Source organism: Neofelis nebulosa, chromosome 15 (genome assembly GCF_028018385.1).
Source record: "Neofelis nebulosa isolate mNeoNeb1 chromosome 15, mNeoNeb1.pri, whole genome shotgun sequence".
In the NCBI taxonomy this organism is placed as follows: Eukaryota; Metazoa; Chordata; class Mammalia; order Carnivora; family Felidae; genus Neofelis; species Neofelis nebulosa.
The window spans coordinates 36706000-36721373 of NC_080796.1; the positions used below are offsets into that span (position 1 = coordinate 36706000).

The following is a 15374-nucleotide window of genomic DNA, read 5'->3' on the forward strand; positions in this document are numbered from 1 at the left end:
CCACTAATTGACCTTAGGAGGGCAGCGCTGGCCCCTTTGAGGATGTGGGCTTGATGCTGAGACCCGAATGATGGGGCGACCCAGGCTCGGAAAGATCTGCAGAAACAGACTGTCAGGCGAGGGAACACTGATTGGCAAGAGCAAAGGGAGGTTGAGAGAAGAAGTGACAGAACACAGCTGGATAAACCAACTGAGCCCGTTGCTTTTTCAACAATACCAGAACAGTCCCCTCTCTCTCTCTCATGCTTCCCCCCCCCCCCAAATAAAAATCTATCATAATTCTTTCTCTCCCAATCTCTTCCCTGCCAGGGCCTCTTGTCTTCTATCAACCCGTTCCTCCAAACAACTCCCCCCCCCCAACCACAGGCCCACTCCCACATATACACACATAGACACACGGAGAGGGACAACTACGAGCAATGCAGGGACCTCAGAGAGAAAGTGAAGTGACTTCTTCAAGACCTTAAGACCACCCGCAAGTCGGGCACGTGACCAAAAACCTGAGTAGAAGGCCTGAGGCAGAGGCGCCATGGCTGGAGACACATGCCAGAATGTCCGAGGAAAGGGAGGAAGCATTTGCAAGGTTCTTCAGCATGGTTTGTTTCTTCTTCCTTGGTTCTGTGTGAACAGCCCTGGTTCATAGTGTGCTTTTTTTTTTTTTCTTTAAACAGATTGTTAGTCCGAGGCCAGAAAGATATCCCGGTGGTTTGAAAACACACTGACTTATTATTTTTTTTTCTTTCTTTGCCCCATTGAAGCAACTCTTCCCTCCTCCTCTGTTCAGGCTGGGCTCACGTCCCTGCACCACAGGCTCGTGCAAACTTCCCACCCATGCCCTGCATTTCATGGGAAGGAGCATTCAGGAGGTGGACAGCAAGGGTTTTATTCTACTTGACCATCTCCTAAGGAAAAAAAAGAAAGAAAGAAAGGAAGAAAGAAAAGAAAAAAGAAAGAGAAAGATGAAGAACAGAAGTTGAGAGAGGCCAGACTAAATGGATATGATCTGAATGCATATTTGTGTTACAACTAATACAACCAGCATCAGAGAGGGGCCAAGATCAAATAAATGGTAAAACCTGACAAAGAGAAGAATAGATGGTATGTGGAGCCATCTGTTTTGGAGGACACCCAAATCTGTCTGAATCTGTGAGGCCAAACTACCAGCTATTCTAAGACGCCCCATTCCAAGAGTGGCCTAATGCGCATCTACACAATCAGTCTCTCTCTCCGTCACTTTGGCTGCAACTTTTTTGTGCAATTAAGTAATTTATTCCTTTCTTCAGCCTCCTGATTCTAATGAATCCGAGCCACAAACAAGCCTCAGTTGCTCCTATTCAAGGAGTCTGATTGCATCTGGCAGTGATTGCTGAAAATCCTGAAGAGGAAACAGGGAAGGGAAGCATATTGTTTGGGGGGGTAATAGGTGAAGACCTGCCTCTCTTGACCTATAATACATTAGTGTCAGTGAACATTTGGCAGCCTTCAGATGATTAGCAATGAAGATGAATCAAGCAAAAAAGAGGTAGAAATCTGCCTCATCTGAATCACCAGAACTGCATACATTTGCATGCTGATTAGCTGTTCTTTTGTCTGTGTTCCTAATTATTATGACACATTATGTCTTCATCATGCAAGATTCTGATCTGTCTTGTTCAAAATGCATGTAGAAAAAAGTGCAGTTTATTGATTCAACATGTAACTTTTATTTTTATGTTTGCTTTAATTAAATACATATTTGATTGCCTTTGACTGCTGTCCTTTTTTTTTTTTTTTTTTTTTGCTCTTATTTATTTCCTCTTGTTGACAAACACACAGGTAACCTTCCTTTATCATTCTCAGATCATTTGGTGCTCGCAGTCTTCCCCCTCTGCCTTCCTCTCTCTCTCTCTCTCTCTCTCTCTCTCTCTCTCTCTCTCTCTCTTTCTCAGGTGCTCACTTTCATTTTCTTGAAGAGGCAAAAACAAAGGAGGGAAAGAAAACAAAACGGCATCCCCAGTAACACAGCAGAACTCGGGGTGGGGGGGGGGGGTGTGCGGGTAGGGGGGTACGTACAGGCGATGCCCAGAGCAGGGAGGGAAAATGGCTTCAACCTTAAGAAGAGCAAACAAACATTTGTGACTCTGGAGACAGGCTTTCCAGAGGACCACAGGCAGCAGAAGGGGGTTAAAAATAACATGATCCTGCGAGAGACAGAAAGAGGCCCTGTGGCATTCCCATTGTCTTCCCACATTATTGATCGCCAGGATTTGTGAACAGGACGTGAAAACGCCCGCCTCCCAGGTCAAGCCTCCGTTTTTTCCATATGGCCCAATGATTCCGCTGGAATATCTGCAAAAGAAGGGGAGACTGCTTTCCCGATGGGCTCTGCTTAGGCCCAAGTACCCCCCGCCTCTTTCTCGGAAGTCGAAGTGGTGCAGGATACTTGGCATCTAACTGGGCCAGACCCCAGAGATTCCTCCAGCCCCAAAGCAGCCAGGAAACCAACATTCCCAGGAGCAAGGTGGAGAATCAGGAGCTGGACAAGGAATTCTGGGCGGAAGGCCTCTAGCTCCCCCACCTACAAAGATGCAAAATGTACCAGCATGTACCTCCAGGCCTGCTGGGGCTACTCCCTCCACACGACTGGGGATTCTTTCAGTAGGGGTGGTGGGGAGAGGTGTGGGCAGAAAGAGAAAGGAAAAGATCTTAGCTTCCTGCTGGTTTCAGCCACCCCAAGCCCTGATGTCCTTATCACCCTCCACCCAGGGATATGCTAAGCAGCTGTAGTTAGCACCAAGCTATTTGGCGAATCCAATCAAGACACTTAGAAAGCAAAAGAGCATCACAGAGGAAGAGCCGGATGCAGGAGTAATTGAGTGCGCTGAGGGTCCATGGATGCTCAGAAAGAAAGCAGGGCCCAACCAAATGCAAATGGCTCCTCACTGAAGAGGCATAATGCCCATTGCTCTTCGCTGCTAATGGGCATGATTGGCTGAAAATGTAATCAACAGCTCTGCCCCCAACATCTATCCCTACAGTGAGGGATGATGGAAATCCATATTCATGAGAAAGCAAACCGGCAATGTTTACTGGGTGCAGAAAGGGGGCAGGGCTGGCCTGGGTCAGACAGAGTTCCTTGGGAGCCATAATGAGGCTGGGAGCAGGGAAACCAGTGCTGTTAGGACCCCCACCCCAGCCCTCTCTCACAGGCCCTAATATGTACACATGGCTGCTGAACCTGGGACTAAAGAGAACACTCAACGTGGCAAATCCATAATTTACCTAAGCAGAATCCACCCAGTGACAATGGCCTCCGGATGTCTATGTGAGTGCTGCCATCTCACAGCATCTGGTGTCAAAGCACCCATTCCCTCCCCTCCCTTGCCAGCCCACCCTGTAAGCACAGCACATCTATCCCATACGTAGGAACAGATATGGAGCAAATGGTAACAAAAAGCACAGACCTCTGGAGATCCACTTTGGAATCCCTCCATCATACACTGGGTTGCCTAAGCTAAAAATAAAGGCTATCAGGCATGGGACTGATGGAATGGTGTCTGTATTAGTCTGCCCAGGCTGCCATAACAAAATATTACAGACTAAGTGGGCTAAAAAACATAAATTATTTTCTCACCATTTTGGGGACTGAAAGTCCAAGATCAAGGTATTGGCAGGTTTGGTTTCTCCAGAGGCCTCTCTTCTCAGCTTGAAGATGGCCGCCTCTTTCATGTGTCCTCACGTGGTCTTTCCTCACGTGTGGGCATCCCTGGTTGTCTCTGCATGTCCTAACCTCCATGAGAACACCAGTCAGATTGGATCAGGGCTCACGCCAATGTTTCATTTTTCCCCAGTTCGTGCTTTAAGGCCCCATCTCCAAAGACAGTCATATTCTAAGGTACTGGGGCTTGTCTTCAATATATGAATTTTGAAGGAACACCCTTCAGCCCAAAATGGTGTCTCCTCAAAATTCAAATCCACCAGAACCTCAGAATGTGATATCATCTGAGAATACAGCCTTTGCAGATATAATTAGTTAAGATGGGGGGTTGCTTGCTTAGAGGAGCCCTAATGCCAGTGACTGATGTTCTTATAAGAGGAGACAAACATACAGATGGGTAGATACACAGAGAGAACACTGTGGGAGGACAGAGGCAGAAACTGTGGTGATGGCAGTTGTGAACCAAGGAATACCAAGAATTGTTGGCCGACCCCAGGAGCTAAGAAGGGTGAGGAAGCCTTTCTCCCTAGAGCCTTCAGAGGGAGCATGGCCCTGCTGACACCTTGATTTCAGGCTTCAGCCTCCAGAACTATAAGAGAATAAGCTTCTGTTGTTTAAGCCACCTAGTTTGCGGTCATTTGTTGTAAAAGCCATGGGAAACTAACAAAATCATGACGACTGAACCCCACAGAATATCCCAAAATCTCCATGTCGAATTAGACTATCACTTGGGCCAACCACTTGCTCACCACAAGATGGCCACAGATGCCCCAGTGCAAACTGGTCTTCATTTCTCTTCCCTCCTTGGCCTCCCCAAATTCCCTCTGGTAAAGGAGCCAGCAGCAGGACAAGGTTCAAGAGTATCTACAGTGGGCACTTGGGTGGCTCAGTCAGTCAAACGTTTGACTCTTGATCTCAGCTCAGGTCATGATCTTGTGGTTTGTGGGACTGAGCCCCCATCAGGCTCTGTGTTGACAGTGTGGGGCCTGCTTGGGATTCTCTCTCTCTCTCTCTCTCTCTCTCTCTCTCTCTCTCAGCCCCTCCTTCTTTCTCTCTCAAAATAAATAAATATTAAAAAAATTAAGAATATCCACAAGCAAGACACCAGATCCTGGTCATCTGATCACCAGCCATCTGAAGTCAGAGCCCAAAGAAATACAAGGAGAGAGTCACGTTCAATGAAGTCAGAAATCCAAACTATAAACAACCCAAACAACCTTTTGTCTCTAGGCTGAGGTGTGCCAATCCACAATGACTCTCATGAAATGAGAAAAATAAAGCATTGAGGTTTTATAAAGCTAAAAATGTTTTATGCAAGAGATTCCCCCTTTATTCTGAGATCACGTCCTTTTTATATCTTGGATGCTTAAATGTCCTACCTATTATAAAATGATAGGAATAGGGATGGTAAGAATTTCTCTAATGCTCATTCTTAGCAAAATTAAAAGCTGGCAATTCTCTTGACAGAAAACTAAAAATCCATGACCTGTTGTTATTTCTTCCAAGAAGCCTCTCCACATTCTTCACTCCCTTGGTACTGATGCATGAATCTTGCATTTTTCATTTCTCATTCACATTTGGCTCTAAAATTGTTCTCTGATTTCTTTCCAAAGAGATTGCAAATAGGTCCCTATCTCCCAGAGATAAGGATCATGACTCTTACATTTTCTATTTCTACTTTTACATAGCACAGACCAGCACACTCAACAGATGCCTAGGAAATGCTGAATGGATCAATAAAAGAATATAAAGTTGGTAAAAACCACTCAAGAAGTTATCAATGGGCCCAGGACAAAGCAAGAATTTATAAAGGTATAATAGGAGATTTGATAGCTTCTGAAGTTCCTTCCCACCACAACTGTCTATGGTTCCTTAGTTTCAGGGGGATGAAAAATAGGCCCAAGTCAGCTTAAATGACAATGAAAAAGGGGATGCCTATGCCACAGACCCACAGAATTCTGGAAGCTTCCATGCTGAAACTGGCCCAAGATATGAGGCAGCTGGATATATATAGCCAGGATCCAACTGCTTCTCACTACCTTTGCCCAAACCACCTTCGTCCTTCACCTACACAAATGCACTAACCCCTACAGTAGTCAGAATAATGGCCTTCTGATGATGAACACATCCTAATCCCCCCAAATCGTGAAGACCTTACATGGCAAAAAGGACATTACAAATGTGATCAATTTAAGGATCTTGAGACAGAGAGATGATCCTGGATTATACAGATGAGGCCAACTTAATCACATGGGTCCTTATATTGGAAAGAGGAGGGTTGGAGTCAAAGAAGGAAATGGGGCAACGAAAACAGATGTCAGAGAAAGAGAGATGACAATGCTGTCCTGCTGGTTTCAAGACAAGGAAAGAAGCCAAGAGTCCAGAAGTGCAGGCAGTCTTTAGCAGCTGCAAAAGTCAATGGACTTTGCTGTACAACCTCCAGAAGGAACACAGTCTTGCTTACACCTTGATTTTAGGACTCTGGCCTCCTGACCAGTAAAATAATAAATTTGTGTTGTTCTAAGCCACTAAATTTGTGGTCATTTGTTACAGCAGCAATAAGAAACTAATACATCTCCTTACTGGTCTCCCTGCTTCTGCCCTTGTCCTTCTATGGTCTATTTCTGAACATGAAAGCCAGAGAGAGCCTCTTAAAATCCAGATCAGATCTCATCTCCGTCTGCTCAATATCTTTCTATCATACCCTATGTCACAGTAAACTACAAAGTTCCCAGAACCTCCCACAAGGTCCTACCCAACCAGCCGTTATAACTTCTGAGACTTCCTCTTTTCCAGCTCCTCCCACTCACTTCACTCTGGACTTGCTGGCCTCCTTGGGGTTCTTGGCTTCCTCCTGTCTCAGGGCCTTTGTATTTGCTATGCCCTCTGTCTAGAAGGCTCCTTCCCCAGGCATCTAGGAGCTAACTCCGACCTCCTTCGTATCTCTCTCTGCTCAAAGAGCACTTTCTCAGAGAGGCCTTCCTGAGGTCCCTATTTAAAGCTGACACCTCCAAACTGAAACCCCCGTCCACTTTCAGTCTCCTCTCCCTACCTAGTATTCTCTATAGCACTCAAACTATCTAGCACACTATATATTCTACTGATCAACTTGTTTATTTCCTGTCTCCAGTAGAACATGTCCTGTCTTCACTAGGACCAGGATTTTTGTCTGTTTCATCTGCAGTGCCAAAACCGTGCCTGGCACATAGTAGGTGCTCAATAAATATCTGCTAAACAGATGATCGCTCCCTGTAGGAACCTATGAGACAATGTCACCAGTGCTGATAAAACAATCATACTAGTCACAGCCAAGTTACTGGGTACCAGGCACTGAGGCAAGCACTTCACTCAGATCGCATGAACTCAGATCGCAGAGGCTCTTCCCAGTAGGGCCCTCAAGGGACAAATTCCTCAAGGAACAAAATTCAAAATGTAGGGTGGAAATTGCTGATTTCTGATTGTAGTGCCCAGTGGCTCAGGGCAAAAACAGGAAACTGTTTACTCAGCAAAACTGACATCACCACAAAAACTTTGATAAAATGGAATTTGAGCCCATAGCCCTCCAGCTCTGAAAGTTCCTGACCCATAGTAAGTATGCAGTCAGAATCTGCTAATTAGTGTTTTTTTTTTTTACAAAAAAAAAAAAAAAATCTAATGTCACCTGCCAATATGGAGGGAGATGATACAAGTCAGAAATATGGAAAAATTCATAGAAATACGGGCCTTCTGCTCAATAACCCAGCTTTATCGAAGGCCTTCAAGTCCTACCCATCTCTTTATGATAGAGTCCCCAATGTCACAGGTAAGTTAGCTCTAGTATTGTGACTTATAATAAGAAATATATATTTGGTCTTTGGCCCCATTTCTAGCACTGAGCTTTTCCTAAGACAGAAGACAAACATGTGTCTTGTTATGTTAGTGAGGTGACATTTGGAAAGTACCTAAGGATGGGGGCTGGTTTTCAGGAGACCCAGCCACATGACCAGAGGGTTGGAAATTTCAGTCCTATCCCCAACCTCCAGGGAGGAGAAGGGGCTTGAGGTTGAATCAATCACCAAAGGCCAGTGATTTAATCAACCATGCCTATGTAATGAAGCTTCCATAAAATCTCAAAGGGACATGGGCGCCTGCGTGGCTCAGTCGGTTAAGCACCTGACTCTTGATTTCAGCTCAGGTCATGATCTCACAGTTCATGGGTTCCAGTCCTGCATCGGGATCTGTACTGACAATGCAGAGCCTCTTGGGATCCTTTCTCTCTCCCTCTCTCTGCCCCTCCCCTGCTTGCTCCCTCTCAAAATAAATAATAAAATTGACTTTTTAAAAAAAGAATCCCTATTAAAAAAAAAAAACTCAAAGGGAAAGGGTTTGGAGAGCTCCCAGGTTGGTGAACACGTGATTGGTGATCTGGGGAGAGTGGGATGCCAGGACGGCATGGAAGTTCTACACTCTTCCCAAATACATTGCCCCATGCATGTCTTCCATCCGGATGTTACTTTGTGTCCTTTGTCATATCCCTTTATAATAAACTGATAAATGTAAGCGCATATCTCCCTGAGTTCTGTGAGCCACTCTGGCGAATTAATCAAGTCCAGAGGGGAAGGAGATCATGGGAGCCTCTGATTTACGGTGGGTCGGTCAGAAGCACAAGTGAGAAGCTGGGCTTGCACCTGGCATCTAAAGTCTTGCGGGACTGAGCCCTTAGCCGGTGGACTCCAACGCTGTCTCCTTGTAGATTGTGCCAGAATTGCGTTTAACTGTAGGACGCCACGCTGGTGTCCAAGGACTGCTCGGCAGGGTGGGGAAACAGCCCCCATGCACACATTGGAGTTGGTAACCAGAACCCTTTTTAGGAAGTAAGAGTGCAAGTGAGAAGCAGAGCAGGGAAAGGGGGCCAGGATGAGACAGGATGGCGGCACCAATAAGGGGGTCTGGAAGATCTCCTCTCCTCCAAGATTCACAGATGGGGAGGAGTCAAGTGAGAGAGTCTTGTCAGGTGGGACAGGGATGCCAGGAGAAGTCGCTGCTTTCTGATTCTCCCCATGGGTCTCATCTGGGAAAACGTTTTCTGAAGCAACACAAACTGGCCCGTGACTAACTCCACTCACCGACCTGACTATCCCCGAGGGGGAAGAAAAGGGAATCCCCTCTTCGAGGCCACATGACAGGTGGGAATCTTCTTCTATTTGCCATTGTAATCTCAGGAGTCACTCAAGTCAATAAACAAACAAGTGAAAAGATTCAGCGAGGTGTAAAAATAGATTTGCACAGGGCAGACAACTGCGCATTCCATTTATTTACCTCTTCTAACAAACCGATACCTGGGGTGACATTTATTAATAAACGGCATTACCAGGTGCCTGATATGTGGCTCACAGAAATTAATTACCCAGCCCATGGTAAAACCATAACAAGCCTGCAGTGCTGTAACATTTGTGCTAATTGGAAATGAGATAAGTACTGTGGGTGCAATTTGCATTCAATGCAGTGTATTAATTATCTTCAGTTCTCTTCATGATAAATATACCTGACTGAACCGCTCTCCTAATTTACCGGGTAATAGAGTTGTAAGTGGGCTCCCTTAGGTAACCAAGGGAAGGCACTGAGTTGTGGGCAAGATGGATACCCTCCGCTTCTCTGAGTACTTGAGCAAGATTAGCTCGTACACTGTGAGCGGCCTTGCATCATTCCTAGGAACATGAAGTCAACTTGTTAGACTCACCCAGACTCCCAGCCTCAGGCCCTAATCCTTCCCTCTTCCACTAGAGAGGCCGACTGTTCAGAAGCTCAGAGAGTGATAGAAAACATGACGTTAGAAGGGATATATTTTAATCCATCTGACAACTCTCCTGCACACGGAATATTATTAACTCTGCAAGGAAGGGCCTTTTGCTATTCACTGCTCCCATACGAATTCAAAATTGTTTGCATTTGGTTCTGAGTGGGTATGCATTGAAATGTGTGGTCAGGAAAACACAGCCTTAAAGATGTGGGCAGTGCCACAGATCAGTGCTTGGGGATGATGGCTTGGAGAAAGGGCTCAAATGACAAACAAACCCAAACTGGGATGTACGGCCATCGCTTAGTACCAACCAACAAGGAAGGCCTGCCTTTCAAGAGGGAAGGAGGAGAAAGAAACATCCGGCTCTCATAAACCGAAGCCCCCCAACTGTCCGTGGCCAGTACATCTGCAAAGCTTCGGCCTCCCTTTGAACTCGGCAACGTGTGCCTCTGGCCTCCGTGTGTTGAGCAGCATGTAATGAGGGACAGGTGACAGTTGATAATAACAATAACACTTTTTGAGAATTGAGAGCTTACCGTGGGTCAGGCACCAAGCTCAGAACTTAACATACAACATTTAAATTCATGCTCTTTAGAAGCTCTCCTAATCCGTCCCCTCCTACCTCCTACTCCCCACCACACACACAGTAACTCTCCATGAGAGCCCCTGCTTGCTTCCTGTAGGGCACTGTCCCAAACTATAATCAGCTTGGTCACGTGTTTACCCACCTCCTCCCTGATTAGCGTAGAGGCTCCTGAGGATAAATCCCCAGCCTGTCTTCTTCATCCCTACTTTGTGACCAGCACAGTGATCACTCAGTAAATACCTGTGAATGAATGCAAACTTGTCATAATATTGCCCTAACCTAAGCAGACCAAAACTCAATTATGACCCAGTCCAAGCAGTGCATAACACATGTTCTCAAATTAATAAATTTTTAAGGTGTCCCAGCCCCATCCACAGCACTCAAAGAGGCCAGGAATCCTGTGTGGGAAGGGCCAGTAGCATCCAGAATGCCTACCATGAAATCAACTTGCTGCCAGGAAGGCTCCAACCTCATTCTAAGTTTTCTCATAGTCCATGGGAAGAGGAAGACAAAGCTCTAAATATCCATGATGTGAAACACACCAGCAGCCCAAGGGAAGCAACAGCTATTTCTGATACTCACGTTGGAAAGAAATTTCTTTTGAGGACAGAGAAGATGCTGCTCACTGTCCCATCACACTCTGGTAGTCAGGAAACTGCAGCTGAATTAGAAAATAGCACCCTTCAGGCCAACATGGTCCATAAGGGTGCGGGCATGGCAACAAGAGCCTGGCTGGACTTCAGCCCCCGCTCAGCCCCCTTCAGGCAGGAACCCCTGTACAGGTTACAACCTGCAGAATGCCTGCTGAGGAGATGCCCGTGATGGTCTCCTTCTAAAACTCCTCAGTGCAATCTGGCATGTTAATTACACATAAACAAACAAACAAACAAGGGGAAAACATATAAACTGATAAAACCATCCCTATAGAGGCCTTTGGAATGTGATCCTGGTCTCCCCAGCTGTCAATCCCCTGGTAGATGTTATCATATTTAGGGCAACTCTGCTAGGTTATGCCTTAGTAGGACCAATGACAGTGATTGCTAGGTTTCTCCTAAGAGAGGAGTGGCAGATTTTTATATTAGCTAAATGAGCATACTCTCCATTCTGGTTAAAAAGAACTGAACTCTTGCAATCCCAATCAAAATAACACCAGCATTTTTCACAGAGCTAGAACAAATAATTCTAAAATTTGCATGGAATGAGAAAAGACCCTGAATAGCCAAGGTAATGCTGAAAAAGAAAACCAAAGCTGGAGGCATCACAATTCTGGATTTCAAGATGTATTACAAAGCTGTGACCATCAAGACAGTATGGTACTGGCACAATGGAACAGAATAGAAAACCCAGAAATGGACCCACAAACGTATGGCCAACTAATCTTTGACAAAGCAGGAAAGAATATCCAATGGAATAAAGACAGTCTCTTCAGCAAGTGGTGCTGGGAAAACTGGACAGCAACATGCAGAAGAATGAACCTGGACCACTTTCTTACAACATAAAAACAAACAAACAAAAAACTTAAAATGGATGAAAGACATAAATGTGAGACAGGAAACCATCAAAATCCTAGAGGAGAAAACAGGCAACAACCTCTTTGATATTGGCTGCAGCAACTTCTTACTTGACATGTCTCCAGAGGCAAAGGAAACAAAAGCAAAAGGGAACTATTGAAACCTCATCAAGATAAAAAGCATACGCACAGTGAAGGAAACAATCAGCAAAACTAAAAGGCAACAGACAGAATGGGAGAAGGTATTTGTAAATGGCATATCGGATAAAGGGTTAGTATCCAAAATCTATAAAGAACTTGTCAAACTCAACACCCAAAAACAAATAATCCAGTGAAGAAATAGGCAAGACATGAATAAACACTTTTCCAAAGAAGACATCCACATCCAGATGACTAACAGACACATGAAAAGATACTCAACATCACTCATCATCAGGGAAATACAAATAAAAACCACACCTGTCAGAATGGCTAAAATTAACAACTCAGGAAACAACAGATGTTGGTGAGGATGCAGAGAAAGGAGAACCCTTCTGCACTGCTGGTGGGAAGGCAAGCTGGTGCAGCCATTCTGGAAAACAGCATGGAGATTCCTCAAAAACTTAAAAATAGAAATACTCTAGTGCCCAGCAATTGCACTGCTAGGTATTTATCCAAAGGATACAAAAATGCTGATTCACAGGGGCACATGAATCCCAACGTTCATAGCAGTGCTATCGACAATAGCCAAGTATGGAAAGAGTACTTCCATACTTCCAAGTATGGAAAGAGTCCAAATGTCCATCAACTGACGAATGGATAAAGAAGATGTGGTGTGCATATATATATATATATATATATATATATATATATATATATATATATATATATATACAATGGAATATCACTTGGCGATCAGAAAGAATGAAATCTTGCCATTTGCGACAACATGGATGGAACCAGAGTGTGTTGTGCTAAGTGAAATAAGTCAGTCAGAGAAAGACAAATATCATAGGATTTTACTCATATGTGTAATTCAAGAAACAAAACAGAAAGACACAGGGGACGGGAAGCAAAAGTAATATAAAAACAGAGAGGGAGGCAAACCATAAGAGACTCTTAAATACAGAGAACAAACTGAAGGATTCTGGTGAGGTGTTGGGTGGGGGGAAGAGTCAGATGGGTGATGAGCATTAAGGAGGGCACTTGTTGGGATGAGCACTGGGTGTCATAGGTAAGAAATGAATCGTTAAATCCTACTCCTGAAATCATTATTACACTATATGTTAACTAACTTTGATTTAAAAAAAGAACTAAACTCTTATATGCCACTTCTTTCCTGTTAACCGACTAAATGTTTGTGTCACCCCCAAATTCATATTTTGAAGCCCCAACCCCCCCCATGTGACTGTATTTGGAGGAAGAGTCATCATGAAGGCAATTAAGGTTAAATGTAGCCATAAGGGCAGAGTCATGATATGATAGGATTTGTGTCCTTATTAGAAGACACAGCATCTCTCTCCACCATGTGAGCACACAGTGAAGATGGAGGTCAGTCTACAAACCAATAAAGAGGCCTCAGAATAAAACCTACCTTGCCAACACCTTGAACTTGGACTGCCAGCCTCTAGAAATATGAGAAATAAATGTCTGTCATTTAAGCCACTCAGTCTGCGGTATTTTGTCATGGTGTCCCAAGCTAAGACACTGCCCTTAACATCAAGGATATTTAGCTGCCCTGGGAATTGGGCAAATACAAAAGAAGAGTGTGCAATAGGATGGGGAAGACTAGGGCTAGAGAGACAAGACAAGAAATCAGTCACAGAACGCTTTCTTCACAGAGTTATGCCCATTATTTAAATTTATACATATCGTGAGTTACTCATATCGCAATATAATATATTCTCAACAGCGTCACCAGATTGGTCCTCTGGAAACAATCAGATCTTATCACTCCTCTCAAAAGCTCAAAACTTGCCAATGGCTCCATCTCCCGCAGGATAAACTCCCCAGTGCACACCGGGTCCTACAAGCCCCCCCTGAGCTGACTTAGGGGTCCCCTCTGATCTCACCCCCAGTATCCTCCCCTTGGAAGGGGAGTTAGCCATGCTAACTTCCTGCAGCTTCTCAGACATCGCCATGCACAAATCTAGCCCACGGCCTTTGCGTTTGCTGCTTCTTATTCCTGAAGGCTCTTTCCTCGCTTCCTTTCTGTCTACTCCAATATGACATGATTGGTGAGGCCCTCCCTAATCATTGTATCAAAAATAACAACCCACACCCCCACACACACTGCATGCCTTACCTACCTTATCCTGCTTAATCTTCTCAGGAGTGATTCTTAGAATCACTATTATTAATTTGACATACCATTTGCTTATTAATTTGTTAATTGCCACTCTCTGCCTAAAACAAAAACTAATCCTAGGCAGGCAGGAAATTGTTTATTCTCTCCTATATTCCAAGCAGTTTCAATGGTGCCTGGCATGGAATAGACCCTCAATAACTATTTCTTAAGTGAATGAAAGACATAAATGATTATTATAAGGTAGCAGGTAATAATAACTAAACTTATTGAGTGATTAGCTAAGCTTTTTATAAACATTCTATTGTGCATATGCTGGGAACAGAGCTAAACAATTTACATACCAGGAAAAGATGTTTAAACCATTATCTCATTAGGTCCTTACAATAACCATTTGTGGTAGGTGTTATTATTCCCATTTTACTTCCCCTGAGTAAGTCATCTGCACAACTTACAGGTATGCAAGGAGAGCAGTTAGTCAGGATTTGAACACATGTCTGCCTGACGTCAAAGCCCATGCTCTTAACCACTCTCCACATCTACGGATAGGATCCAGAAAGTGTAGAGAAATCAGATATCTGTAAATTAAATCTCAGCTGAAATGTAGCAGGAGTATTTACTATTCAAAGGGAACTTGCAGCAAATTCCAAGTTGTATATTTTTTATTAAAAAATTTTTTAATGTTTATTTATTTTTGAGACAGGGAGAGAAAGGGGGGAGGGGCAGAGAGAGAGACTGAGACAGAATCTGAAGCAGCCTCTGAGCTGTCACCGCAAAGCCCGATGCAGCATGGGGTTCAAACCCACAAACTGTGAGATCATTACCTGAGCCGAAGTCAGACACTCAACCGACTGAGCCACCCTCACACCCCCCAAGTTGTACATTTTAAAAAATAAATAATTCCTTTTATGAAATATCCCTCTAATGTATCTATTTTTACAAACTATACCAGCTCTATTGTAAACCAGGGCAGACCCCTGATTCAAAAAAACATTTTTATTCAGCTTTGCAGTGTAACGTGGCATTTTTGCCAAGAAACTGACCTTCCTACTCAGGTGTTGCCCGTGCTAGTAGTGACAAGACTAGACTGGAATGGACTGGTGGCCCTCAAATCACATGAATGGACAGAGGGGGGAAGGAGTCACCCATCACAAGTTTGCCAAGGAGCCCACTGGGGATTAAACTTTTTGCAAAAAGATGCAGAAAGAACTCACAGGATGTTGAAAGGATCAAAAAGAGGATTTTTTGTTATTGTTAGAAAATTATCACCATTCTTTTCCTTTAAATATAAGCAGAAAATCAAGTTTTCCCCAGGCACCTCACCATTCTACACTTCATTTAAAATCATTGTGATTGAAAGCACAGAAGAGCATAAGGATGTACCGACTTCATTGATTCTCCTGGTTAAACTGCTGGGCTCAAATAGTAATTATGTACAGTGCATTTTGAAGATATGTATATGCTTGTCCCCGTTTTCAAATGAGGAAACATGGCATTCAGGGGGCAGGTGAGTGGACG

General features: G+C 44.2%; 1 protein-coding gene across 2 annotated transcripts in view; it reads right to left on the reverse strand.

The window, feature by feature from the left end:
* RPS6KC1 (ribosomal protein S6 kinase C1) overlaps window positions 1-15374 on the reverse strand; it is a 321171-nt gene that overhangs the window by 67818 nt on the left and 237979 nt on the right. Inside the window, exon 16 of one of the 2 annotated variants that reach the window (XM_058700930.1) lies at window positions 2047-2328. The exons of the other annotated variant lie outside the window; for it this stretch is intronic. Coding sequence (XP_058556913.1) covers window positions 2282-2328 — 47 coding nt within the window. The 3' untranslated portion in view covers window positions 2047-2281. Of the gene's footprint in view, window positions 1-2046; window positions 2329-15374 lie in introns of those variants that run through there. 2 annotated transcript variants of the gene reach the window in all.